The sequence below is a fragment of the Echiichthys vipera genome, assembly GCF_963691815.1.
Source record: "Echiichthys vipera genome assembly, chromosome: 3".
NCBI classification, from domain to species: Eukaryota; Metazoa; Chordata; class Actinopteri; order Perciformes; family Trachinidae; genus Echiichthys; species Echiichthys vipera.
The window spans coordinates 31,972,382-31,999,073 of record NC_139828.1 but is presented as its reverse complement, the minus strand read 5'-3'; the positions used below and the strand labels follow the sequence as shown (position 1 = coordinate 31,999,073).

Sequence of the window (26,692 nt, the reverse complement as noted above, 5' to 3'; positions counted from 1 at the left end):
TTAGTAGTCCACTGGTGAACGGGACATTTATCTGTTTTTAGGCGCATATTTTACAGCTTGTTCCACACATTCTGTGAATAAGTGTGGGCTGACGCACTGATGCAGCGCTATCCGGCTGTTAAGACGTGACGTAACACCCTTTCAAAATATAATTTCCGGGTCCAAGCTGTTTCAAGCCTCGTATTTCTACAACGCCACAGGGCCATGTTCCCCCTTGTTTGAACATATCTGAGTATTTAAAAAACAACGTAATTGTCATTTTACCTCTTTCTTATGGATGAAAAAGATGTTTCACTGACCTAAGAGGTGATCTTAATTGTTCGCATGTTCGGCCGTTGTGTCTGTTTTGTTTTGACGGAGCGTTTGGACCTTGAAATCTTATTTTGAAAGGGTGTTACGTCAGACTGAACAGCCGAAGATCTGACGCTCGTGTGCTGTTAGGGCACGGTAGTTTTGTTTTCATTTTCTGATGAGAAGTCCTCGTCACTGCCTGCAGTTCGATATGATTGGTTGATGGGCGTGTCTTAATGGGGATGCATGAGACGGACTAACCAATAGTATGATTTGGCTAAGGAAAAAAATGCGTCTGTGCAGAGCAGAGAACAGCAGTGGATAGAATGATACTACGATCTCTCTGCTTTGGCAGATTGTCTAATATCGTCTAATATACTTCAACATGTGGACAGGAGGAGCCACAGGTAGAACCACCAACCCAATGACCTCTGCCTCCTGAGCCACAGCCGCTCTTATGTCGACAAAGAGCGAGTGAAGCATGTATTGATTACCACTGAAGTGTATCTGCGCTGTGACATTGATTAAAGCAGAAACGTATGTCCTTTCTGCTACGTGTCGGAGCTGAGGATGCTGCGGTCAAAGTTTGGTTGATTACTGATTGTTGTGTGAGTATTTACCTTCATCTGTGTGTCTGTCATGTAGGATGAGTTCCATCCGTTCATTGAGGCTCTGCTGCCCCAGGTCCGTGCCTTCGCCTACACATGGTTCAACCTCCAGGCCAGGAAAAGGAAGTACTTCAAAAAACATGAGAAAAGGATGACCAAAGAAGAAGAGAGAGCCGTCAAAGACGAACTGCTGGGGGAGAAGGCAGAGGTGGGATGGATCATTTGAGCTGTGGATAGTAGAAATATGTCAGCTGATCATTAAGGAAGCTGAAGACATTTCATTTTTCAGTGTTTACCATGTTACTTTACTTGATATATTCCCATACATAAATAATACGTTATTCAACAATGACTTCTGACAATACTGTTCTGTTCCTAGGTGAAACAGAAGTGGGCCAGCCGTCTCCTGGCCAAGCTAAGAAAGGACATCAGACCTGAATGCAGAGAAGACTTTGTCCTGTCAATCACTGGGAAGAAAGCTGCGTGTTGTGTCCTTTCAAACCCAGACCAGAAAGGCAAAATGAGACGCATAGACTGTCTCCGGCAAGCTGACAAGGTAAACTAAACAGTACATGTCCAGTTCCAGTAGTTTGCTCCTCATTTCTGTTTGCACCAGAATGAGTACACGTTGATATTGTAAACCCTTGTATGAAAAGCAGATGTCACTCATGCATAGTTTTTTCTTCTTCTGGCTGCAGAGAGGCCAGGGAAGCTTAAAGTTAGGTTACATCATAATCAGATAGATGTTTTTATGTTATGAAGGTACACTTTCCCATCTGCATTCATATCGTATCAGGGTCCCATTCTTCAAACAAGTAGCTAACCAGAGCAATGTGAGGAGTAATGATTTCTCAGGAGCCTACAGCAGCTCCTACCTTCACACCACTCTGCATCCCAACTCTAGTCTAGTGTTTGTGTGACCCATGCACCGGTTGTGTCTAGATGGTAACCTTAGATTTGCGAATGAGCGGGGCTCGGCGCTGAGCGTTTAATCCCACCCACCCATGATTTGATTGGTTTAACTGTCCATTGTGATTGGAAGCTAGCTGCGAGCGTTGGGTTTAACACCTGGTAGTTGGTGGACACAGAGCATTAGGGGTGGGCAAAAAAATTGAATCATGTAAAAATCGCGTTTCCTATCTTCTAAGATTCATAATCGATTCATAACTTCCAAAAATCGATTTTTACAAACTCTTTTTCCATATGACCATGGGCACTTCGCGGCTAGTCAGTCACTGTCAGCCCGCCCGTCAGCTTTGGATTTCACAACCTCCAGTGAAGACGCAGCTGGACATGAGTCATTAAATATAAACAAAAATAACACCAACTGTGGTTAAGTGAGCCGCCATTCACTTCTCTGTAGTCAAACCAGCCGGCTCTATATTTGTAGTGCGCCCGTATTCTGACATTTATGGTAAATGCATTATAACTGCTCAGAGCTGAGCTGACATGAAGGGTGTCATTCTGTCTCATTTTGCATATAAAACTCTGACCTGCAGAGAGGAGATGAAGTATTTACACCATATGAAATACAAGTTGTTGTCCACGTCCGGTTTTCGGTATTCAGAATTAAGTGTCACACAAACAGGCCCAAATACCAAATAAATATGTAAATAGGGTTAATTGCATAATAATAACAGAACCTTTCACAGTGCAATGTCAGGATAAAAGGTCTTTCAAAATATAATGTACATTATAATATTATATTGCATAAAAAAAATAAAACAGGCAAAATACCAGTTTTGCAGTATTACTTTTGTACAATTTTATTTTGGAAATGGCCAGGATTCTGTGAAATAAGGCAGCTACTAGCCTACTGTATAGTTGTATCTATCTTAATAGCACTTTTATTTTTGAAGTCACTGAGAATTGAGATACACTAAAAAACTGTGGAAGTTAAGCATGACTACATATACACCAAGAATTGGAATCGAATCGAATCGAATCGTGAGACACCAAAAGCTCCCCACCCTTATCAGAGCATGGTGTGGAGCTTTAGTAGACCAGACTGAGAAGGAGTGACAGGCTGCAGTTGGCAGCGTAGCAGTCGAGGTCTGCTGAGATCACCTGATGGTCCTTAGCTGCTCTGTTCTGTGGGCATCTCTTTGCACCACAACTTCATATATATATCAACTTCTACTAGCCATCTTCTCATTAATGTGACAGTCTGCAAGATTAACTGGAAAAAATGTGACAGAACTGGTAGACATACTTAACAATACTTACCTTTGGAATTACAACGCCGTCACATGATGCCATTGGGCCCAAAACGACTTTTTCCCTTTGACTTACATGATGAAAGAGACGTCTCTAATTCAGTGGATACGTTTTCTTGACAAACCCTGTTAAATTACGAGCTTAGATTGTAGATGTTATTCCATATGTCTATGGAAACAGGGTGTCCACAGGGTCTTAGAAAGTATTAAAAGTTGATTAATTAATTGAGGAACAATTATGGCCTTAGAAAGAAAAAACCTTAAACTTTTTTTGTAGGGCCAGTATGTAGAATTGTCCAAAGAGGTTGCATGAATTGAATCGTTGCGTGGGAACAAAGTAGTAAATTTAAGTTAAAGTGTGTCGCTGATGTAGAAGTTGAAGTGGTGATGAGGTCTTAAAATGTCTGGAAAGGGTCTTAAAAAGGTCTTAAAATGTATTGGATTTAACCTCAGAATTCCTGCATACACCCTGGGAAAGCACTTTAACCATTTATGATGACGATTAATGTGTGTTCTGATGTTTAACTGTGTCCTTTTTGACACAGCTGTCCCTTCTGAGTCTCCATCACACAGACACACATCATATTACACATCAGTGTCAGTGTGACATTTATCCTACATATAAAGTGTTATTTCTAAAGGAAGAATGTGTCACCTTACTCAGACTTCAGACCAGTGTTTTTCTAGACACAGCTGCAGGTGAAATAAAAAGGACATTAAATGACATTAGGTCATAAAGTAGGAGTTTAGAATCATGCTGTTTCCAGTCAATAATGACTGTGCTATGTGTTTTCCAAGGTGTGGAGGTTGGACCTGGTGATGGTCATCCTGTTTAAAGGCATACCATTGGAAAGCACAGATGGAGAGCGGCTGGTGAAGGGAGGCCACTGCTCCAATCCAATCCTCTGTGTCCAGCCTAGACACATCTCTGTCTCCGTCAAAGAGCTTGATCTCTACCTCGCTTACTACGTACAAGAGAGAGGTACGTACAGACACACACTTTCATGTTGTGCAACGTCAAAGCCTGTTATCTGTCTTGTCCATCATATGTGAAGGGAGAGTCACTATACTTGAGGTAAAACTTCAATACTGACTCAATACATCAGGCTGTTGTGCTGAATGTTTGGACCCTACTGACAGGGGTGATGAATTCTACTGTCACCATTATTGATGAATCCGGCGAAGTACGGGAGGTGAACAAGCCGCCATTGCTGCGGTGGCGTCTCCCTCCAGTGTGAGCACGATTGAATGGGAGCTGTCATTATAAATGTATCTATTCTGTAACCTTCACAAATTTTTACCTGCTTGTAATTATTGACCTCCATCACTGATGAACTCAGATACTTGACGTTCACATTGTGGTCGTACGTTACATTACGTTATATTTCATAATAACACCACATTGAGTTAATTTTCTGTGTGCGACCATGGCAGCCTTGATAGAGGCGTATAACATGAGCTAGCTAAGCAGTGTTAGCTTAGCTGACATTACTTTTTCACTAATTTAAGCTAGGCAGCTGCATGCTGTTCATTGTGAGAGTGTGAACCAAAACTGAGCGTCTGTTGGGAACAAAGTCCCCTCTGTTAATAATCTTGATCAACTTCTGGAGAACATCTGCATGCACAGGGAATCGATGTAGACCGTACAGCCTCAGACAGGGGCACTCTTCATGAGGTAAAGGTTTGTGTAAGCCTGTGAATGTTCTCATTTGTCCAGGTCATCGTTATCCCCAAAGCAATTTCAGTCAAAAGCAACTGGTCTTGGTTATTTGTCAGGAAGATGTTTCACCTCTCATCCAAGAGGCTTCATCAGTTCATGTACGCATCTGACCAGGCTGGGTCTGGTCCAACTAACAGGTGTGAGATCCAGGTATTTAACGTCTCACAACTCCACGTGCCAACGACCGTCGTTAGAGTGACAGTTGTTGGTGGAAGCAGGTTTAGACTTCGTTAGTGCTCTATTGAGTCTTAACGACAGTCGTTGGAGTCACAGGAGGCCTTTTGTGAACAGTTGTTCTTTGAGGTTCGATTGTTGAATCTCCTGGGAAGGGATGAAAGGGCAGCATTGTAAATTGGAGATAAGTTGTGTCTCAGACCTCCTCCTCTGTTTAGAGATGGTTTCTCTACTTTTGCATAGATGGCTTCTTTTACTCCTCTCTGTCCAGGATGTGGACATTGGTGTCATCAAAGGAGTGGGCTTTCTCCTTGAGATGTACGTGGACAGCAGAGTCCAGGCCTGAGGAGTGAGCTCTCCTGTTTAGGGCAACAATGATGACAACAATTGATGACAACAATGTCCACATCCTGGACAGAGAAATAGGAGTAAAAGATGCCATCTATGCAAAAGTAGAGAAACTATCACTAAAGAGAGGAGGAGGTCTGAGACACCACTTATCTCCAATTTACAATGCTGCCCTTTCATCCCTTCAGGAGATTCAACAATCTAACCTCAAAGAACAACTGTTCACAAATGGCCTCCTGTGCCTCCAATCACTGTCGTTAAGACTCAATAGAGCACTAACGAAGTCCAAACCTACTTCCTACCAACGACTGTCACTCTGACGACGGTCGTTGGCACTTGGAGTACAAAGGGTTGCAGTGATATCATCGAATCAAATACCTGGATCTCCACACCAGTTAGTTGGACCAGTCCCAGTCTGGCCCTGGTCCTTGTCCTGGTCCTGGTCCAGTCCCAGGGAGTGGCTCTATAATAACAAACTTTCCTTTTTTCATTCCTGAAGAATCTGTTCATATAAGCCACTGCCATTTGTGTTCAGATAGATTTTCCACCATTTTGAACTGTGCCCAAATTAGTTTTTTCGATCGTCCTACAAATTTTAAGCAATCATTACCAGATTTGGTACAGAACATCCCAGGACCAAGCTGTTTCATACAGTTTCTCTATTGCCCTCAGAGTTTGCTCTAATACTGTGTACCTTTTTTTTTCCTGCGACCAATGGACCAATGGAGTTTTGGTCGGCTAATGATATAGCTGTTGCAACCACATGTGTTGGTCGTGTAGACATGATAATGCCATTTGACCAATAGGTGGCAAAGTAGCAGCATCATCTAACTATAAAGGAAGGATTCTCTGTTTGTGCTTAGAATATTTCAAGAACTGTTTATCTGATCGACACTGCAAGCTGCGCTTTCAGGGGCCAAGGTACTTACTGGGTCCAAACAGGCACCTATTCTAAATGGTCACACACTCTGAGCGATCAGCCCGTTCAGAATGGGCACACTCCAAATGGGCTCTGTAATGGTATTGAGTAACATATTAAACTGGGCCTAGAATAACAGGGCGGCCTGAAGCTCATACACATACCTTGGTACAAACAATACGAAGCTATTGAAATAATAATTATTGACCTATTCATGTATTTAAAGATCATGATTATAAAACATGTGTAAGACACATTGAATCCTTAAGCTTAACTGTATCGGTGGATGGCCAGTAAGCCTATCATCAGTGGTTTTTTTTTTTTTTCAAGAAGAATATATATGTATATCAAACAATAATTTGGTGACTTCCCTGCATTCTGAGAACCCTCTAGGAGCCCCGGACCCCCTTTTGAAGATTTAGAAGTTAAATTAGATTAGATGTTGTATGCTTTGGTCAATGTCAGAAATGTCTTTAGTCAAGGTAAATATCTAAAATAGTATCGGTACATATAGTAAAAAGTTAGAGAACAAAGTATTAACACTTAATTTATTCTGAAATATTGTTTTTGTTCAGAATTTGATAGAATATCAGCTGTGGCTATATATACCGCTGCTGTACTAGCATATTGTTTTTATTTTTTAGAAATAAACAAGGCATTTCAACCAAATCCTTAATTTTGTGAAAAAAAAAACAGTGAGGATTTTCCAGAGATTCTCTATGGGGTTTAGATCTGGACTCTGGCCAAGGAGGTTCACATAAACATTTGCATTCACCCTGCCATGCAGCTGTAACCTGACTCAGATGGGTTGATTCTCATTTGCTCAGCATATCCATCTGGGAACTCGGGTTTGGAGATCTTTTGTGAAGGGGCAAAAATACTGGTTGCTGATTGGATAAATCATCTGTCTATCACCAGCATACGGGCCAAATCAACCAATCAGACATTGGGCAATGAGGCAAAGCTCAGAAAGTAAACAACATGTGGGTAAAGGATATTTTCCGTTTGTGTCACGTGAATTTATGGATCAAAGGCCCAGTTTCAAATTTTCAAATTTGTTTACACTCAACAGTCTCTTAAACAGGGTGTGTCCAACAATGTAGTCAATTGTCACCAGGTGCAGATTAACATCAATAACTGGGAGGAATCTGGAAGGGTTCTCTGATTTTACTTACTGTTTTCTTCACAAAATAAAGGTTTTTGTTGAAGTGCCTTGGTTATTAAAAAAAACATGCTAGTACAGCAGTGGAAAAGTCACAGAGGATATTCTATCAAATTATGAACAGTAAAAAATAACAGTATTTCAGAATAAATCAAGTATTAGTAACTCGTTCTCTAATACTGATCTCCCGTGTTTAGCGGAGAAAAGAGTCCATTTCATTATGGAAGTGAGAGACATTTGGTCTAGTTCAAAAGGGTTAGATGGATGGCAGTGGAGCCTTTACGAATGTAATGTAAATGTATATTTTTATTTAACTGCTGCAATATTTGCCACTTTGTGTTGTACAAATAAAAAAAACAGCAGCTTGATGATCGTATATTGAGATTTGGACAACCATTTAGGTATTATCAGGTGTTTTGACCTTCTCACTTTTCTCCAAATTGTGCAAAAAGTATTCTTTAGCCTTTAACTGTACGGTATGGTCTAAAATTTATGTCACGGTATAATTTGAAGCACTGACAGCAACATTATTATATCACATTATGTTTATCTAAAAGTACAAGTTTGAGGCTCTGTTTTTTCATTTTATATTCATTTTACTTTATACTTCTACTCCACTACAGTTCAGTGGGAAATACTGTTTTACTTTTTACTCCACTCCATTTATCTGATTACTTAAGTTACTAGTTACTTTACCAATTTAGTTTTTTTTTCTTCACACTGATATACACTCATTGCACAGTAAACACACAGGCTTCACAGTGATACACACACACAGTTACACAGTTATAAACAAATACTTCTCTGTCCATTCACCGTTGACTTGGCGTTTTTTTCTCTGTCAACCCTTTGGTTTTTTTTTCAAAGTAGAAAGAGATACTGGTTGTGATGTAGCCATTAACAGAGCAGAGAGGAGTGATGAAGAAGCACATGAAGTCCATCTAGCAGGAGTGCGGAGAGCATTATGCATACAGCGTATGGAGCAAGTCTCCCAGTGCACCAGTATTTGACGTGCTGAGACTGTGTTGCACAAAGATGCGAGAGAGGACAGCGGTCAACATCGACCACTGCGGCCATGGAATACTTTTTCGCATAGGCTTCTACTCAAAGTGCCGGGAAATATTCCCTTGCAGGGCGGGTCAGCACCAATTTTATGGTTACGTCAGAGCTGCTCTGCTGGTTACACGGTAGAGTCAAAATCCATACCGTAGCCCAAATTCCTACCGTACACCCCTACTTTAACTTATGTCATCTATGATATGGGTTTCATGGTTGAAATTACCCACAAACAAGCACAAACAATTACTTTCATAGATTACCCATCAATCAGTTGAGACTAAACAAAAATCTACTTTATATTGGCTCCATTCTGCAGGAACTTCTACCACAGAAAAAGCCAAACAGCATTAATCCGAACACGATGCCCACATTGCAGTGACAAAGACCTGGATTTACATGGGAAAAGGATCCTTTAAGTTCATACTGGCATTTAGTGCATGCAAGATCTTTAGCTGTCTTTCACATTGGCCTTGGAAGATTAAAACAGGTCGTTAAATTATCCGGATGCATAATATGAAGTCACAGCTCTCTCAAGTCCATTCAAAACAGACATGTTGAACAAAACAAAATGTCTATTTTACATAAAACCGTAAGCTGGCTGTTCAACGGCTTTAAAGCAGGATAAATGTTGATAAACGTCTCATAAGCCTACACGATGATATTTCAAATCAGAGCTGTCCGGTGCTGAGGGGGGAGATGAGCTCAGCATGCCCGGGGGAGCAGGCAGCGTCAGCAGTGGAAAGAACAGCACATACATCCAGCGCTGACACAGCACTGGGGAGAGACATGTCTGGCAATAAAAAAAACTAGACATCCATAGCTACACACACACACACACACACAGGCAGAAGCAGCCTGTGTTAGTATGGTCTGTGATTTAGTTATTTGCATTTTGTGATGATTATAGTTTTTTTTCCCTCTGTCATAAAGTTTTGGGCCTAGACCAAAAACATTCCTGGCTACAGCCCTAACGTTGTGTTTTGATTGATGGTCAATTAGGTGGAGATCCCAACAGAGATATCAGCAAAGTGTTTCTGGTGATTTAAAGGTGAAAAGACAGGACGCAGCCAGCCATCCGGTAACGCTGTGGTGGTGTGTGCTCCACTGTTTGCACTGGCCCTTACTGTTATCACATTATCTGGTGTCCCTGCTAAGAAGAAGAAGAAGAATTCCTTTATTCGTCCCGCAATGGGGAAATTCAATTTTCACTCTATTTTTTTCATTTTACACACACACACAGGCCCCAAAATACACACACATGCACAAACAGGACCTGTATACATGCAACTAATGGAGATATGTTAGAGTGAGGGGGCTGCCAGTGACCGGCGTCCCGAGCAGTTGCGGGTTCGGTGCCTTGCTCAACAGCACCTCGGCAGTGCCCAGGGGATGAACTGACACCTCTCCAGCCACCAGTCCACGCTCCATACGGGACTCGACCCAGCAACTCTCCGGTTCCCAGCCAAGTCACCTATGGACTGAGCTACTGCCGCCCCAAAGTGTGAGCCTGTAGGCGGAGCCTTAGGGCGCACTCACACTGTCCTTCCGCACCGCGACCCGGGCTTTAGGGTACTTGTCCCCCCTCCCTCTCCCCCCGTGCCCCAGCCCCGTTTGTACTCACACTGCCTGAGCCTCGGTCAATACTTCTTGCTGTCCATACGCCATCACGCCGTAACACGTCACACGCATTGATCGCGTGTGTGTGGCTTTGTTTACAAATCTTTCCACAGACCTCAGAGTTTTTGTGCGTCTTGTCTGTTTTTGAATATTTTCATCGACCAAATCTGCAGTAAACAATCCACCTCCGCATCACATCAACGTGAAGCTTTCACCGCCATTGTTGTTATTGTTAAATGTCCGCGCATGGTCCGTCCTTCTATTTACTATGTCCGAACAGGCGCACATAACGCTACCGCCGTAGGGCTCGTGCTCGTACACGTGCGCACGCTTGCGCTCGTACATGTGCAAACGGCTCCGATAAAACCCACCTCTTTCAAGCGGGCCGTGGGCGGCCCGCTGTCGGCTGTTATGCGCGGAACGGGTGCACTCACACTGCTTAAACGTACTAGGCTTTAGCTGAAAAAACGGTTTTGGCCCAGTACAGAACGACAGTGTGAGTGCGCCCTTAAACAAAGGTGATTGTACCTCATATGATTACAGCATCTACCTTGTTGGCATCATGTAAAATATCAATATGCCAGCAAAAGTTAACTCTGGTTACAACCAGCCTTATTTTTTTTAAGTGCAGTTAACATTTTTATACCTCTGTGTCAGCAGTAGCCATGGCATGTCTAATCTAACGGTCCTCTTCTGGTCCGTCCGTCCATCCCATTCCTGTAAATGCGATTTCTCAGGAGCCCCTGGAGGGAATGTCTTTGGCACAAACGTCCACTCGAGGATTGTGGAGGCCAACGGTCAAGGTCTAGGTGACCTCACAAAACCTGTTTTTGTCTATAACTCAAGAATTTGTACGTTAAATACATATGAGATTTCACACAAATGTCTAATTGGATAAAATGATGTGAAAGTGATGACATTTTATATCCAAAAGGTCAAAGGTCAACTCCATTGTGATGTCATAAGGTTTCTGTCCATTATTCAACACAGTTGCTCAGGAACAGAAGGGGAGACATTTGGTCACATACTAATTGGTGACTCTGGTCACATGCCGGTCACTGTTTCACACAGTGTTAAATAGAACATTTAAAATCTGGTATTATTGGGCAGCACAACTGAGAACATTGCTATTCTACTTCACAGAAAAAGATGCTCCTCTCTGGAAAGAAATGGAGGAACTCAAACTAAGTCTGCCCCTCCCTACATACCTGTATTCAGCAAGCACTAAAATCCTTAAAAAGACTACAAAAAATCCTATTGTGAAAAACATGATTGTAGTGTGGCATCAAGTTAAAAAATATCTTAGAGAAACGTCCTCTCTCTCTGTCTTCAGCCCAATATGGAGGAATGACTCCTTTCCACCAGGAAAAGCAGACGGGGGATTTAAATCTTGGGTTATGAAGGGGCTGGGGAAAATAGGAGATCTGTACAATGAGCAAAAGGTGCTGATGTCATTTGAAGAAATAGTTGATAAATTTCATATACCCCGTAATCATTTTTTCAAATATCTACAGTTAAAAAATTTCATTAGAACACAACAAAATCAAACATTAGATATCCCTGTAATGTCTGTTATAGAGAAACTAATGAATACGAATTGTTTAGGGAAGGGTCTAATTTCCAAAATGTATAAATGTCTGGTGGAGGGATGTACAGAAACGTCTATGGAAAGGCTGGGGGCATGGAGAGAGGATCTACAGGAAGACATCTCGGCGGTTGAGTGGGAAGAGGCATGTGCTAAAGCACAATCAAGAACTACTAACACCCGCCTAAAATTACTGCAGTATAATTGGTTGATGCGATCGTATGTAACTCCAGAAAAGCTAAATAAATATAATAGTGCTATTCCTGATACTTGTATCAAGTGTGAGAGGGAAAAGGGGACATTTTTCCATTGTATTTTGCAATGTACAGAAATACAAAAATTCTGGCAAGAAGTAAAACAATATATTCAAAATATTTTACATATTCAACTACCTTTAATCCCACAGCTGTTTATATTAGGTTTGTACTCAGAGAATTTGAAAATTAAAAAAAATCAACGATTATTTATAGATTTGAGTATATTAATTGCAAAAAGAATAATAGCTCTATCCTGGAAAAATACCAGAAGACCAGGAATTAGCAGGTGGTTTTCTGAGCTATCTACCACACTACCCTTAGAGAAAATCACCTTCACACTAAAACAACAAGAGCATCATTTCCATCACATCTGGGATCCTTTTATTTCTTATATATCACGAACGGATTTGCCACATGTGATGGAAGAGCCTGGAGACGTGTGAACAGTGGCCCTCTGCAATATTCAATTATACAGTAATGTTTCTTGTTTTTTGTTGTTGTTTACTCTTATATAATGGACTATAACTATTTAGTTCCCCAACCAAAAATTGGAACAATTGGGATGGGAGGGGGTGGGGTTGACATGTTTGTTCAATACATGTGATTGTATTTCTTTATGTGTGAAAACAATAAAAAAAGAATGTTGGCAAAAAAAATAGAACATTTAGTAAGATATCATTCAAACCGTTGTGTATACGTTTTCTTAAACTTTATAAACGGGTCTATACATTCCCTCCTCCTCACTCCCCACTGGCTAGGAGACTAATGTTGATTAGGCACCGCTGGACATGGACCCTGAGTTAGCTGCTGTGGAAACTTGAATTCAGACAGCACAAACCCCAGTGCTGGGGAAGAAGACGTTTCCTAAAGGCGAAGATTTGGGCCTTATGTGGTAATTTTCCAACCAGCCACCGTCAACAAACGGTGATTGCTGATATATTCGCGCCATGGTTTCAGCTGGGAGATGTGTTTTCTACATTCCACAAGCTCTATTAGCTTTTTTAAGTCTAATGCATAAACAAAATACACCCACAAAATGTCAAGGAAGGGAATATTCTTACACCTCTTTCCTTATTACACAGAAAAATACAGCTGTCTTCTGAATTCAAGTTTCTCTCTTTCACCAAACCGAAGCTTAGCTTTATTAGCTTAATAACCTTGTTAGCTCATCAAAACAGAGTCAAACTTGACAGCAATAAAATAAAACGCACCTAACCCATCCTAGTGAGTCTTTTCACTTCAACAACAATCACCAACTGCGGTTTGGTTCAAATAATTGATTTATTTATAACCTTTATTTAAACTGGGGAATATATTAAGGAGCAACCTCATTTGCAATATAGCCGAGACAAAACACAACACATTTGAGAACAAGACAAAACATAAAACTTTAAAAAAATACATGAGCAAATCCAAAATCAGAACAAGTAAAGTGACACAGAACAATGAAAATAGAGAAATCTAGTTAAAAAAAAGGAGCAGTTGGAATTAAAATAAGATGTAGTTAGGGATTTAAATTGTCCTAATGATAAGAGTGTGGTACGTTTCAGGTGGATTGTTGCAGGTGCACAGTAAGAAAAGTAAGATTTTCCAATATTTGGGAACCTGCAGTGTGATCCAATCCTTTGAGCGTGTACGATGGAGACTTGCATTTAAACAAATGAAATCCAGTGTCTACCACGCCTGTTAGAAAGCGGGGGCCATTCAACTTTAGAATACAGGTCACAGTGATTGTTGTGGCTGTTGCCTATAATAACCCTCAGGGCTGAGTGATACACAGTGTCAAGTGGGTGTAGAGTTGTAGCTGATGCATGCATGTATAAAATGTCTCCATAATCTCAAACTGACGTAAAAGTTGCCTCAATATGTTTCTTCCTGTAGTGAAGAGCAAAGGATGATTTGATTCTCTAAAGGAAACCTATTTTTTGTTTTGGTTTTGTCACCAGATTTGACACATGATGTTTGAAAGTAAGTTTGTCATCGATCCAAATTCCAATTGATCCAAAGATGTTTGTGCTCAGAGACTCAATAGTTGTAGCATTATTAGTGGAGATAATTTGATTATTGTAAGTGATATTTTTTGATTTGGTGAAAAGCATAAATTTGGTTTTACCTGCATTAAGAACTAGTTTGTGCTTATTGAGAGCAAATGCAGACACGGGAACAGAATACGATTTAAACAAGTATTTAATGAACAAAACATAAACAAGAGTGTCCAGTGAACAGGGGGAAACGGTTTAGGGTCCAGGGAAAGGGTACAAAACAAATGACGACGAAATGATCACGGGTAGACACGAACGGGTAGCAGATAAACAGTCGGGGATGTAGACGAGGGAACGGGATCTTGGCAAACTAAAACGAAAAGAAACAACCAACGAGACACGGTACCACGTAAATGAAGAAACGGTCTGGTGCCGAATGTGTCCCACATCCGGCTCTTTATACTGCAGGGGAGGTGATTAGTGGAATCAGCTACAGCTGGGCAGAACCACGCCTTCAGCTCCAGACAAATAAACACAGAGAGGGGAGACACATGCAGGGAAGAAAAGACAGAGGGAGACAATCACAAGCACAAAATGGAGAAGGGAAGGACCGGCAGGACTGGGATCCTGACGCAGAAGTTACAGAGTTAGAGATACCATACAAAATAACGCAATCCGCATAAAGACGAATGTTACAGCCAATGACAGTAGTTACGATGTTATTACAAGCAGAGTAGAACAGGTCCAAGGAATTAATTTACTATTAGATGAACAACTCCCCACACAGCTCCTGTAGCTATTTTGAGAACTTAATTGTGGGGTAGCTCAGTGTTGTCATCCATGCTCAAAACAATCGTACAGAAAATCACTTTATGAGCGTGTTAATTATTGTTGTTACATCCTTATAATGTTACTGTATGATTTAGGCATTTTCCTGGGCCACTCATCATCGTAGTAGTAGTAAACTTTCTATTGGATTAAAGTGTTGCACAGTGGCAACTAATTAAAGAAAAATTCTGTTTGGCAGAAAGAAAAAAAAAATCTAGATTACTGTTCTGTGCACTGTGTTTCTCCAGAAACTAGAGGGGTAAAAGTTACATGACACCACTGACAGGCAACCAAACGTAAAGCTTTCCACTTTACTCAACAGTGTTTGGAGATGCAGAAATGTTACATATTATAACTTTTACTGTCTCTGACTTGCATTATTGATCCTGGGCCTGCAGGGTTATAGATTTTATGGACACTGATAATCACTTGTTTTAAAGCTAAGCTTGGTCCAATAAGTCTGAAATGTTATACCGTTGTGTAAGGGCAGTTAAAGAGACAAGAGAGAAAGGCTTAAATATTATATGCTGTATTTTTGGAACCGGGAACATTTAGGGATAAATCCCCCATTCCACATCACAGGAGCTGAGAGCAAAAACAAGAGGAAAGGCAGCAGAGCACATGACAGGAGGAGTGAGTGAACAGAGGGAGGTGGACGGCTTTTGAGAGGTTCAGGGAAATGTTTGATGTTTGACCTTGACCTAGTTTGACCTAGAAAAGGATGGAGAAGTATTCATGCTGCAGAAGGGGCAAGGATTAGTGTAACTCTTTTTCAACAACTATTTCATTACCACATTTTTCAGTTTGGCAGTTCTTCTCTTAGATTTTGGACGGGAGGGGACTAACCCTGGTTCCAGTGCCAAAGTCCTGTGCTTCCTACACCCACCTCCTACCCAACCAACTCCCTGCAGTTTCTGAATTGTACAATTTGTACATTTTGGACTTGGGGACCTTGAGTTTTAAAGGGGGCAGGATTGCATGATAAGTACATTCTCAGCTACCTTAACATATTCCACAAATGCTTATATTTAAAAAGATTAAATATTTAATCTATTATTTGTATTAGCATAACCTAGAAGCTGCGATGTCCATTATACCCTGCAATATGAAAATGTTGGTTGGAAAAAGCAATGTATGGATAATTCTTTTTTTCTATGATTCATACTTTGTCCAGAAGGGATCCTCCTTTGGGGAGCATGAGTGCTCAGGAAATGCCATGACCATCTGTAAATCAGATCATGGGATATTCTGGCCTGAAGGTGGTGCAAGAAAAAGCCGATGAAATGTTTAAGTATGCATTATTTATGGAGAAGAATAGATTTGTGCAAATCCTGAGGCATCTACTGTACAGGCACATCCAAAAGCAACCAACAGACGTTTCCATCCTTGGAGCCATGCTGCCACCATGACAGAAGGCTCTGATGTTGACACTATGGAAGAAATGAAAATATCAGGGTTCATCCATGTGGGACCAGGATGATCCACACCAAATTATACTGAATTCTAGCCTAGTAGTTCCTCTACTTGGAACTGAACTCTTGTCTCAACCATGGGGCATTACCAAACGTTAGGGTCATCAATGTAAATGATTATATTTTCATCAGAATTGTTGTCAGAATGTGCTGGTTTATAAATCAAAATAAACAAAAACCATCCATTTTTTAATGTATATTATGACCTACTGGTTTCTGACTTATAATGTTGCCATGGACATAGTGGAGTAATATTTGAACTGATAAGCACGGTGTGCTGATTTGAGCACCCTCGCACGTGTTGTATAATTAAGCAGTAATGAGGGTGTGTTTACAGTGATTGTTATCCATAAGTGTCATTGAAGTGCTAACAATCATGGTAAAGCACACTGTCTAGCGTAATAAGTGATTATACAACAGTTCCCAAAAAAATAAAAGACATTATCAAAATATATTCATATTGTGCGGCAATTTGCTCTCAAAACAAAAAAATCAACAGAGACCAGTATCAAAGTTACTTGTTCAAAATGACTTGATGTTTTCCATTTGGCCCAGCCTTCTTTGGAATCATCCTGTTGGAGCCGTGATAATCCATATCTGAATTATAGGAAGAGAATCTTCAGGAAGCTACTTTTTGTAATGGCAAATGGTTGTAAGAGATTCTCACAGGGCTGTGGATGTTTTTGAATCGTTCCTCAGAGCTGCTGTTCATAACACAGAAGTTATCGGAGAACTTCCCAACTGAGTTCTTCTTTCTCATTGGTCAGTTGAAACCATTTGTATAAATATGTTTAATGCAGCTATGAGTTGAGTCCAAAAACAGCTGAAAGAACGCAGCGTTCACATCTGGTTTTTATATTGTGGCTTCAGGAGATGTGGGAGTCTCACTTACTAACGCAGTGAGGCAGCAGTTTGATGAGCCAGAACAGAACAGATACAACAGCACTGGGTCATAAAATATCAACTGACTGCAGAATAAACATGATCAACAGCCAGCCAGGACAACAGAAAAGAGGTTTTGCAGCAGGATGTACTGAGGTCAGGACTGCAGTTTTAGTATTGTGGTTAGAGAGACAGCTTCAACTCAGCAACACACAAAAGCTCTAAAAGACTTCTAGTTTCTAACAGAACCATTGCACTAAACTTTGAAACATGTAAATATGCATAAAACATGTAATTAAGTTTCTTACAATACAGTTAAACTGACTAAAACAGTTTTGTTGTTATTAGTAACAGTCAGCATAAAGTAAACCAGCTACTTCCTGGCATGTTTAGTTAGAGCAGGGCGAGGTAACCTGCAGCTCTGCAGCAACTCTCCAGTGGCTCCCTGTGGCTTTGACAAAAATGGAAATTAATAATAATTTTCTCAACATTTTTATTTTTCATTTTTGTAGGCCTAAAGTGATTCTTCCATTCTCCATTCACAAAACCTAAAGCAGAAATCCTGTCATGTTGAGGCAGATTCAAATACGTTGAGCGGTCAGTCAACTCGCTGGGCTGTGTCCATCATGCAACAGGTGGCCAGATCTTCTGCTCGCCGTAGAAGGTGAACGAGATCCGGCGACTTCATATACAATACGTCAACTGAATTGGTGGATTCCAACTTAAAGGTGTGGAAAGGCACGAACAGCTGTTCATGAACGCTGACTACATAAAGGAATCGTTCATTCCGGTGTTGGGAAAGTCCATTTTCTACATGAACTACTTCAAAGTTCAGTTCACAAATTTTTAAATGAGCTAGTTCACAGTTCTTTTCTTCAATATGTTGCTGCAAGCTATTTTTTCATAATAATTGCCACAGTCTGTATAGAGCCACAGACAGCAATTATTTTATCAGTTATAACACTAAAGTATGTGTCAGGTTTCATCTTCATATCCAATTTTGAATCCTTATCCATCCAGGGTTTACATTAGAACTGAGGGGACAGCATTTCCACATTGTTGCTTTAACACTTTGCTGCTGTCCATTCAGTCCACACACCAGCAGGTGCAGTTTTCACACCTACAGTGTATTCTCAAAACCATGAGGAAAACAGCTGCTTGAATGTTCTTTTTTTAATGAGGAATTATAAAGAGAAGCACAGGACAGTAATCCTTAAGGTGCAAATGTTTTTCAATTTTAATAGTTTTCCATTTCAGTGCATAGTAAAAAGGAAAAACTGGAATCCACTTTCAACAAACAAGTTACATGAGTAGTAAAACCAGGAACCAGACTGAGGTAGGAAATTAAGGTTGAACTTGAAATGAATTTTATGAAAGCTGTGCTTTCCACTTTACTCAAAGGCTGCACGGCTCCGACTGCACCACCAGGTCATTCTGCTGTGGCTGTATATAGTTAATGGGATTTGGGTCGAGGAACTGTCTTGAATGTCTTTTGATATTTTTATTTGCTTGCTCATACCTTTAAATGCCGGGTGCTTCAGTTCAAAGTGCCGTTTCAGGTTTGCTGTTGATGTGACTTAAGAGCAGATTTTATTTTTTTTTGAAAGCCGGCGGGCAACGTTTTCACAGAAATATAAGATTGTTCCCATCCTCACCGACCTTGTCATAAAACTCATTTAACCAAGAATACAACGCCTCCTTTGTCACCTACGCGTTGCTGTAGCCTCCATGCTGTGTTTTGTTTTGATGACACGTGCAGGGGTGTGACACTGGCAGCTGCTGTTGCCAGATTGGGTGTTTTTCCGCTCCATGTTAAGGTCTGTTTACGGTGTGTTTTTGCCTGGTTTTTGCCTGGAAGGCTCTATAGAGGCCCTACTGAACAAAGTTAACCTGAGAGAGCGTCGTTCACAGAATGAACACGTGCACAGTAATGTTCACCAGGCAGAATACAGTACGTTCAGTTCACGTTCACCCAAAATATGAATGAGTTCATTAACTATCATTCAATGAACGCGTTCAGGCACAACACTGGTTAATTCAAATATCAAACATCTACTTCAAAAACAAAACCGAGATAGTTCAGAAAAATATGTCAAAAACAGGGCCATAAAAATGGCGACAAACATAATATTAATGAATGCCCATTAAGACTTATTGGTCATTTCTATAAGCTAATATAGACTCAATAGACTGTATTAGCCTCAGTTTATCAATGTTTTCTGCTACTAAAGTTTGCTGACCCCTGAGTTAGTGGACTATAGTCCAAATACAAACTTTTTTCACTTTGTAAAAAACAAAGTCACAGTGTTTAATGGAGCGATGCCTGTGATCCACGTAGTTCAGGCAGTCAGCTGGAGTCAAACTGCTTCATACTCACGTGGTTCACCTCACTCCACATCAGCTTCCATAAACATACCCTCTTAATCTGGCGGTCTATTAAGCTGCAAAAATGTCCCGTCCCTCCCTCCGCCTTGCCAATTCTGATGCAGGGCACCAGCATAGTTGCCTGCTCTTCAGCCTCACCTCCACCCCAGCATCCACCCGCAGGCTCCGACGGGGGAATATATTCAATCATCACTCCCCAGTATCTCATCTAAACTATCTGTAGGGAGTGATGAGGTCGGAGTCTAGATGCCAGACTCTATGTTCTGCTGTTGCAATAAACATTTCAAACAGAAGTTGTGTGACTGAACTGTTGATGTGTTTAAAATCATCTTTTTCCATCTGGTTGAGCTGCAAACTCACAAATACTTAACTAGTTTCCTGAATTGTCACCTCCACAAACTGCTGACAATATCACTCAGCAGCAGTGTAACCTTGCACAGACACAACTGACTGAGACCTAACTGAACCAAAGGCTTATTGGTTGGCTCTGGCGTTGAATCCTTGAACACTTGTTCTACTTGTAGGTGCCACATATATGGAGTCTCCTGTATGTTCTCTGTCCTACAGTCTTGTATTGTTCACTGCACTGTCGTTGTAGGAGGCGGGTGATTTCACCGGAGCTTGGGCGGTCATGGTGATAGTTTTATGTAACTATACTATAACAGTTAGTTCCGACCAAGTAATTTGATTGGACAAGAGACATTCCATGAGTGCAGATATACAGCACTGTGATATTTTACAGTCATTATCACTCCGCTGCACAGGTGTTCTAATAACTGTTAATTAACATTACATCAGTTGTTAACTAACAGCTTCACACAGTGTGATATTGCTTAAAGGTTGAATATGTAGAATCTTTATTAAATGCTTTATATATTTTTTTTAATAATTCACTCACTGGTCGTTTTGAGGGGTATAGAACAAAGTATTGCTTTCCCATAAAAAATATATTTACTATTTTACTTTTTATATGACAGGTTTAACAATGACTTTGTGTCAGTTCTGTTTCCACTGTAGCAGCCAATAGCGTTGGGCGTTGCTGGTTGCCAGGGTTGTCTGTTGTTGCTACAGAAACAAGAATCATGTTGAGTTGAGAGCTAGCTAATGGATTCCACAGCACTCATAGAAAGACTTCAGCTGAAGACTGGCTAACGTTAAATACTGTTGTAAATTCATTGATTAGTCCAAATGAATGGTTTCCCCTGTTTGATTCATAACTGACATGGAGCAGGCTGATCACTGACACACTCTGCACCAAACCTGGCAACCCGACTGCTGGAATTATGTTTTGTTGTTGTGACTACGATCTTGAGACACTAGATGGTGGAAGGGGCGGAGTGGGGCACAAAAATCCGAGGGACAATTCTGACTGCACCGGCCCACAACGGGCCCAACCCATCCCCTCCTGTGTGTGTGTGTGTGTGTGTGTCTGTGTGTGCGTTTGTGCGTGCATGCGTGAGTGCGTGTGTCTCTGTGTGTGTGCATGCGTGCGTGTGTGTGTCTCTGTGTGTGTGCGTGCGTGCATGCGTGTGTGCGTGCATGCGTGTGTGTGTGTGTGTGTGTGCATGCGTGTGTGTGAGTGTGTGTGTGTGTGTGTGTGTGTGTGTGTGTGTGTAATACTAGCGGTGCAGATCGTGATATGATGACACTGCCCCACTGAGGAGGAACTATAAAGAACTCAGCTCAAATGTTTTGCTAATTCTCAACAATGTCAAAGCTTGAGCTAACCGTTTTCCTGTCGACTCACCTGCAGCACTAGTTACTAAACAAAAATCAGTAGGCTGGATTAATGAGAGTGAGTGTGACACTGTAGCAACCATGAGTGAGATGTAGAGACACAAGTGATATATATAGCGGTTGGACTCTCTGTGTCTACGGTTTATAGAGATTTCTGAGATTTTCAGAGAAACGTGTTTGGTTCTGAAGAGTTTTAACTAAATGGGCCGGTCATGAACATTACACGGCTATTCGGGGCAGTCTGCCGGCAGGTTCACTTGAGCTTATTGGCCACTAGCCAACCGGGAAATCTCCTGGTTTTCCCGATGGCCACTCTGCCCCTGGATATAAGAGAGCAAGTGTTTAAGAACATGTATGAGTGTGGGGGTTTTTATTTGGACTTTTTGATTGAAGATCATGTTTTATTTCAATCTGAATGATAAATCGCTCTTTGGTTTTTGTTTCAGGGGCTGTATTTGTGTAGAAAGAATGTTGCTGTATTTGTGTGAGACAACTATGCTTGGTTTTTGTATGACTGCCATGTATACAGATTTTGTGTTTTGTGGATGCTTGTGGGTGAGAGGTCTTTCCTGTAGTGTGTGATGTATAGACGGTTTGTGGGCATGTTTTATTTTTGCTTTTGGGGATGTGTAGCAGACGAACAGAAAATATATAAAATGAGTATAAAAGTTTTAATGTTTTCAAGGATTAAGTATCTGTGAGCAGTGCAGAAAATGAACTTAAATGTTTACTTTAAAATATGAAACAGTGTACCTATGTGAAATTAATGTAAACTGTGTGTGTGTGTAAAAAGACAATCATAAAGGAAAATGTATATATCATAATATATATTTTTAATAATAAACGACAAAAAAAAGAGAGCCATAGTATCAAAATGTATTACTAAACCCTGCCCTCTACTGGCATCAACTGTGTACAACACCAACCCACATCATTGTCCCTTTAATGATGATAACCAAGTATGTACTGTATGGACTGAACTGTATAAGCCACACTGGCTAACATCATGAGCAGCTGGAGAGACCCTGATGGATGTGGGGCAGTGGGTGAATCCACTGCAGACCTGTTTACATCCATCAGCTGAATTCAGCCCTCCTTTTAGTGACTGTTGATCTGGTAACTGTCTTATTGATAAATCTCTCTCTGTCTCTGTCTCTCTCTTTGTGTGTGTCTTCCTCTCTCTCTCTCTCTCTCTCTCTCTCTCTCTCCAGAGGCAGAGCAGAGCAGCAGTCCCAGTCGTACAGGAGTGGGTTCTGATCAGGAGGACAGTCGAACAGCCACCATGGGTAATGTAAAGGATCTTTCATTACAGAGGAAACTGCTTACATAAGTCGATTCTGTAATGTATGGGCACCTGCATCATGTATGATCATTTTTATCTGTGTGAAAGCCAGCTTCCCTTTATTTTCATTTACCTAATCCATAGTCGGGCCCACCAACACACCGGCTGTCATTGTCCTCCCCTTCTGCTGTCTTATAGCAGAATGTTAACTTGTGCAGCCAGACTGTCTGCCTATGGGACTGACCTAATACATGAATAGGCTGTCGGCTTGGTTTGATGTGATTGATTAAGGTAATACCAAGGGCCCTATTTAAACAATCTATAACACATGTTTTAAAGTGCATGGCACAAGAGCATTTAGGGTGTGTCCAACTCCACTCTTGCTAGTCAGATGATGAATATGCTGCGCTCAAAGTGAGGGGCATGGGGCAAAGGGGTTGTATTTAGTCCCTTCAATAATCATGGGTGTGTTGTGGTTGAGACATTGTGCACCGCTTTACACCAGGTGTAAAAAATGCTGCGTTCCAGTGCCGTGGGAGGTCGGAGGCAGCGCCCGTGGAGACAAAAGTCGTGAGAGATAAAACTTCAAAGAATAGGCTATAAATTCTACTTCAATGCGTGTAGTGTTGTATTAAACACTGCAATTTAAAATAACTTATTTTGAATATTCTGGCGTGAAAATATGTTGTTATAATCTCTTAGCAGGAATATATATAATATATATATTAAGTTTGACCATATATGTAATATAGGCTGCATTAGTTTGCAGACTTTTCTAATTTACTATGTTTTCTTTTCACATTAATGTTTTATGTTTTGTGTCACAGCAAAATGAAACGCACTTTTATAACATAATACCCAGTTCCATTTCATATCCATACGCAGAGCCTTTACATACACGGCTCAGATCAGTTGATGAAGATGTTTTAGCTGAAAACCGCTCTAGTGTCAACCAATGTTATCAGGTGCTGGACAAGATGTTAATTGACGTATTTGATGGCGGTCATCCATGTTTTCTGTTTATGTTCAACTTCAATTGTCTGGAACGCTCTGAAGTCGGAGCGAGTAAACTCCAGGTAGGATAAGTCCCATGTCCCAGTGCTTAGGAATGCAGCAATATGATGAAAATTAAATGCAGAACTGAAGCAACACACTGAAAGAATGAGAGCAAAGGTAAAGGGAAAACACAACATAAAGATTCCACAGATTCCTCTGAGCTAGACTCTCTCTCTCTCTCTCTCACACACACACACACAAACACACACAAACACACACACACACACACACACACACACACACACACACACACACACACACACACACACACATCATTAGTGTTCAAACGCTGTTGTGTTTTCACAGATGGTCCAGAGTTCCAGGACAGTTTTGTGACATCAGGAGTCTTCAGTGTCACTGAGCTGGTCCAGGTGTCAAGAAGTAAGTCTAATTTGCCCTTAGCTTTAGCCTTTACCCAACCTACTACCACTAACTCTTTATGACTTTCAGTTACATTGAACATGTCAAGTGATTGTATGATTGCATGTATGATTGCAGAGTTGGCCATGGAGCATTTAAGAATACTGTGCATTAACAGTACAGGGCTTTAGCCATCAAGTTCCCCTCGGGGCGTTTCCTAGTCCTCATTATGACCAGGGTGTTGTGAACACTACTTGCATGCCAGTCAAGGCGAGGCTGGTAATTAATGCCATAAGACTTGCCATTAGAATGATATAAACACATATATACCATGTGTACCACCTCAGTGAAAGTTAAAATTAATAAACAATGAAGAAATACGTTGGCTTGCACCAGACACACATGACATTCCAGGTTAGCATTACATTTTTGACATCATGAAATGTAAAGCCAAATCAGGTCCTTGGTGTCATAAACAAGCCATTGTGCATCCTTCACCAATGTAGTGTCATTTCCCTGCTACTCTATGACCTGATTGGCTGCTGTTGGATTGATGCAAAGTTTATTTGTTATCAGGATAATGAATATTTGATCTGCTTCACACTTTGCAGTTAAGATATACAGCAGATTTAGCCTCCAACCCTGCTAGTTATGATATCTGATGAGTATTATGTGCTGTGTGACATTTTTTATGAACCTATATGTTCTTCATAACCACAATGTGTGTGTTTGTAGCTCCAGTAGTCACAGGAGTAGGACCTAGTTTCTCTATGGGGGAGCTCCAGGGTCATCTGGCCTACGACCTCAACCAGTCTGTCAACCAGCCAGTCAGCCTCAGACGATCACTGGCCAGCACCTCATCCAGCGGGTAAGCACACACACAAACACACTCTCACTGCAAATTGCTGTACATCTGCAATGACTGCCTTTTATTAACGTTTGTCATCAGAACATAAGAAAGTACACAACTGGCTTTGTTAATGAATCTTAACCTAATCCCAGTACTAACAATTATTTCATGACTAATGTCCCCTCATACCATGACCTTACACTAAGCATAGTTAGACCCAAGTTAAGATGGATGATGGGTGGATGGATGGATGGATGGATGGATGGATGATGGATGGATGGATGGATGATGGGAAGATGGATGGATGATGGATGGATGAATGGGTGGATGGTTAGATGGGTGGATGGATGGGTGGACAGGTGGGTGGATGGATTGATGAATGGATGATGGATGGATGGATGAATGGATGGATGAATGGATGGGTGGGTAGATGGATGGATGGATGGGTGGGTAGATGGATGGATGGATGGATGGATGGGTGGATGGATGGGTGGATGGATGGATGGATGGGTGGGTAGATGAATGAATGGAGGGATGAATGGATGGATGGATTGGTGGGTGGGTAGGTGAATTCACTTGATACAGTTGGAGTGAACAAAGACAGCATGGCTGGCCACAGAGGTGCCATGCACCTAGTATTGTAGGTAAGTGTTTAGATTAGAAGTATGAAGGAGATAGTCAAAGATAGTGAGAGAATAACATCCATATGCAATCTGTGATCTCATTTGACTTGTTCTATTCAGTATTTAGTTTTTTCGTCTCAAAGTGCTGTTGCTGCCCAGACATGTCCCCATGTTTCCTGTTATGTCAGGTCATAGGTTGTTAAACTTGAACTTGCGGTGAAATGGGAGGAGAGCTGCAGCATGGGTGTGTCAGTAAGGATCAAGTGAAGGCATGAAGAATTGGGCTTGTGTTCAGTGAGTCATGGTCTGCTCTTTTTGTGCATATGTAAATCTCCCATGCAGGAAAATCATGGACTCACACACTGTGAATACACACGTGGTAGTGATTGCCATCCAACAGGACAGTCAGTGTCACTTTAACACTTTCTATTACAGTCACATGCAACCAGCCTCCACTAGATACTGGTGTTGGACGATCATAATGTGGTTCAGTCAGTGCATTGTGTAGTGTGGTGCTCTTGTTATGATATATGATGATGAAGTATTATGAGGGCTGGGTACCAAACTGCGATACTTGTGTAGGGACTCTTCTCATGCTGCTGCAGAGGTTTGCTGTTGTTTTGAGCAGTATTAGTGGTTAAAAAAGATGTTTGAATTCCTTCAACGTACTGCCCCCTGCTAATCACTGTTAGCCACGTCCGGCTGTTAGCGTCTCTCCCGGATTCCTATGTTAATAGTTGTTACAGGAAAAAAATAGTCTCCATGGCTTATTTGATGAATGTAAGTGCCCAAAAAGACCATGGGAGGATTTTGCGGCGGAAAACTTTAATGAAGCATCAATTACAAGATCTTGAGAGACACTGAAACGTTTTATTTAGTCTGTATTTCATTATGGTTACTTTCCACCTCAAAAAAAAGAATAAATACAATTCACACTCTCACTTACTCTCAGGTAGCGTACCACTGAATGACAGGATACACAATGCTTACACGCATTAACTAATGTAGCATAATATAGCTACATCCACAGCCACACAATGCCAATTTCTAGCTGTAACCAGGCCATGGTCATAAACAGCCATAGCTACAGTCTGCCCCAATAACAGCCAGATATCAGTTACCAGTGTGAGGACTAGCCTCAACTGTACCTCTGTAGAGATGGCACTTAATAATAGTTTTATTGACACTGATGCTGGTGTCTATTTTCGTTATCGGCCAGATTCTTTATCAATTTTGTTACTGATTCCTGATCAGTTTTCTGTGTGTAACAAAAGTAGAC

General features: G+C 41.1%; 1 protein-coding gene across 5 annotated transcripts in view; it reads left to right on the top strand.

The window, feature by feature from the left end:
• Positions 1-26,692, top strand: part of nfic (nuclear factor I/C) — a 75,127-nt gene that overhangs the window by 16,662 nt on the left and 31,773 nt on the right. For all 5 annotated transcript variants that reach the window (XR_014593845.1, XM_083940369.1, XM_083940370.1 and 2 more), the window contains exons 2-7: positions 937-1,107; positions 1,279-1,455; positions 3,914-4,097; positions 22,454-22,528; positions 23,887-23,961; positions 24,676-24,808. Coding sequence is in view for 4 of the 5 variants with exons in the window: in XM_083940369.1 (XP_083796495.1) it covers positions 937-1,107; positions 1,279-1,455; positions 3,914-4,097; positions 22,454-22,528; positions 23,887-23,961; positions 24,676-24,808 (815 nt within the window). In the remaining variant the exon portion in view is untranslated. The remainder of the gene's footprint in view (positions 1-936; positions 1,108-1,278; positions 1,456-3,913; positions 4,098-22,453; positions 22,529-23,886; positions 23,962-24,675; positions 24,809-26,692) is intronic.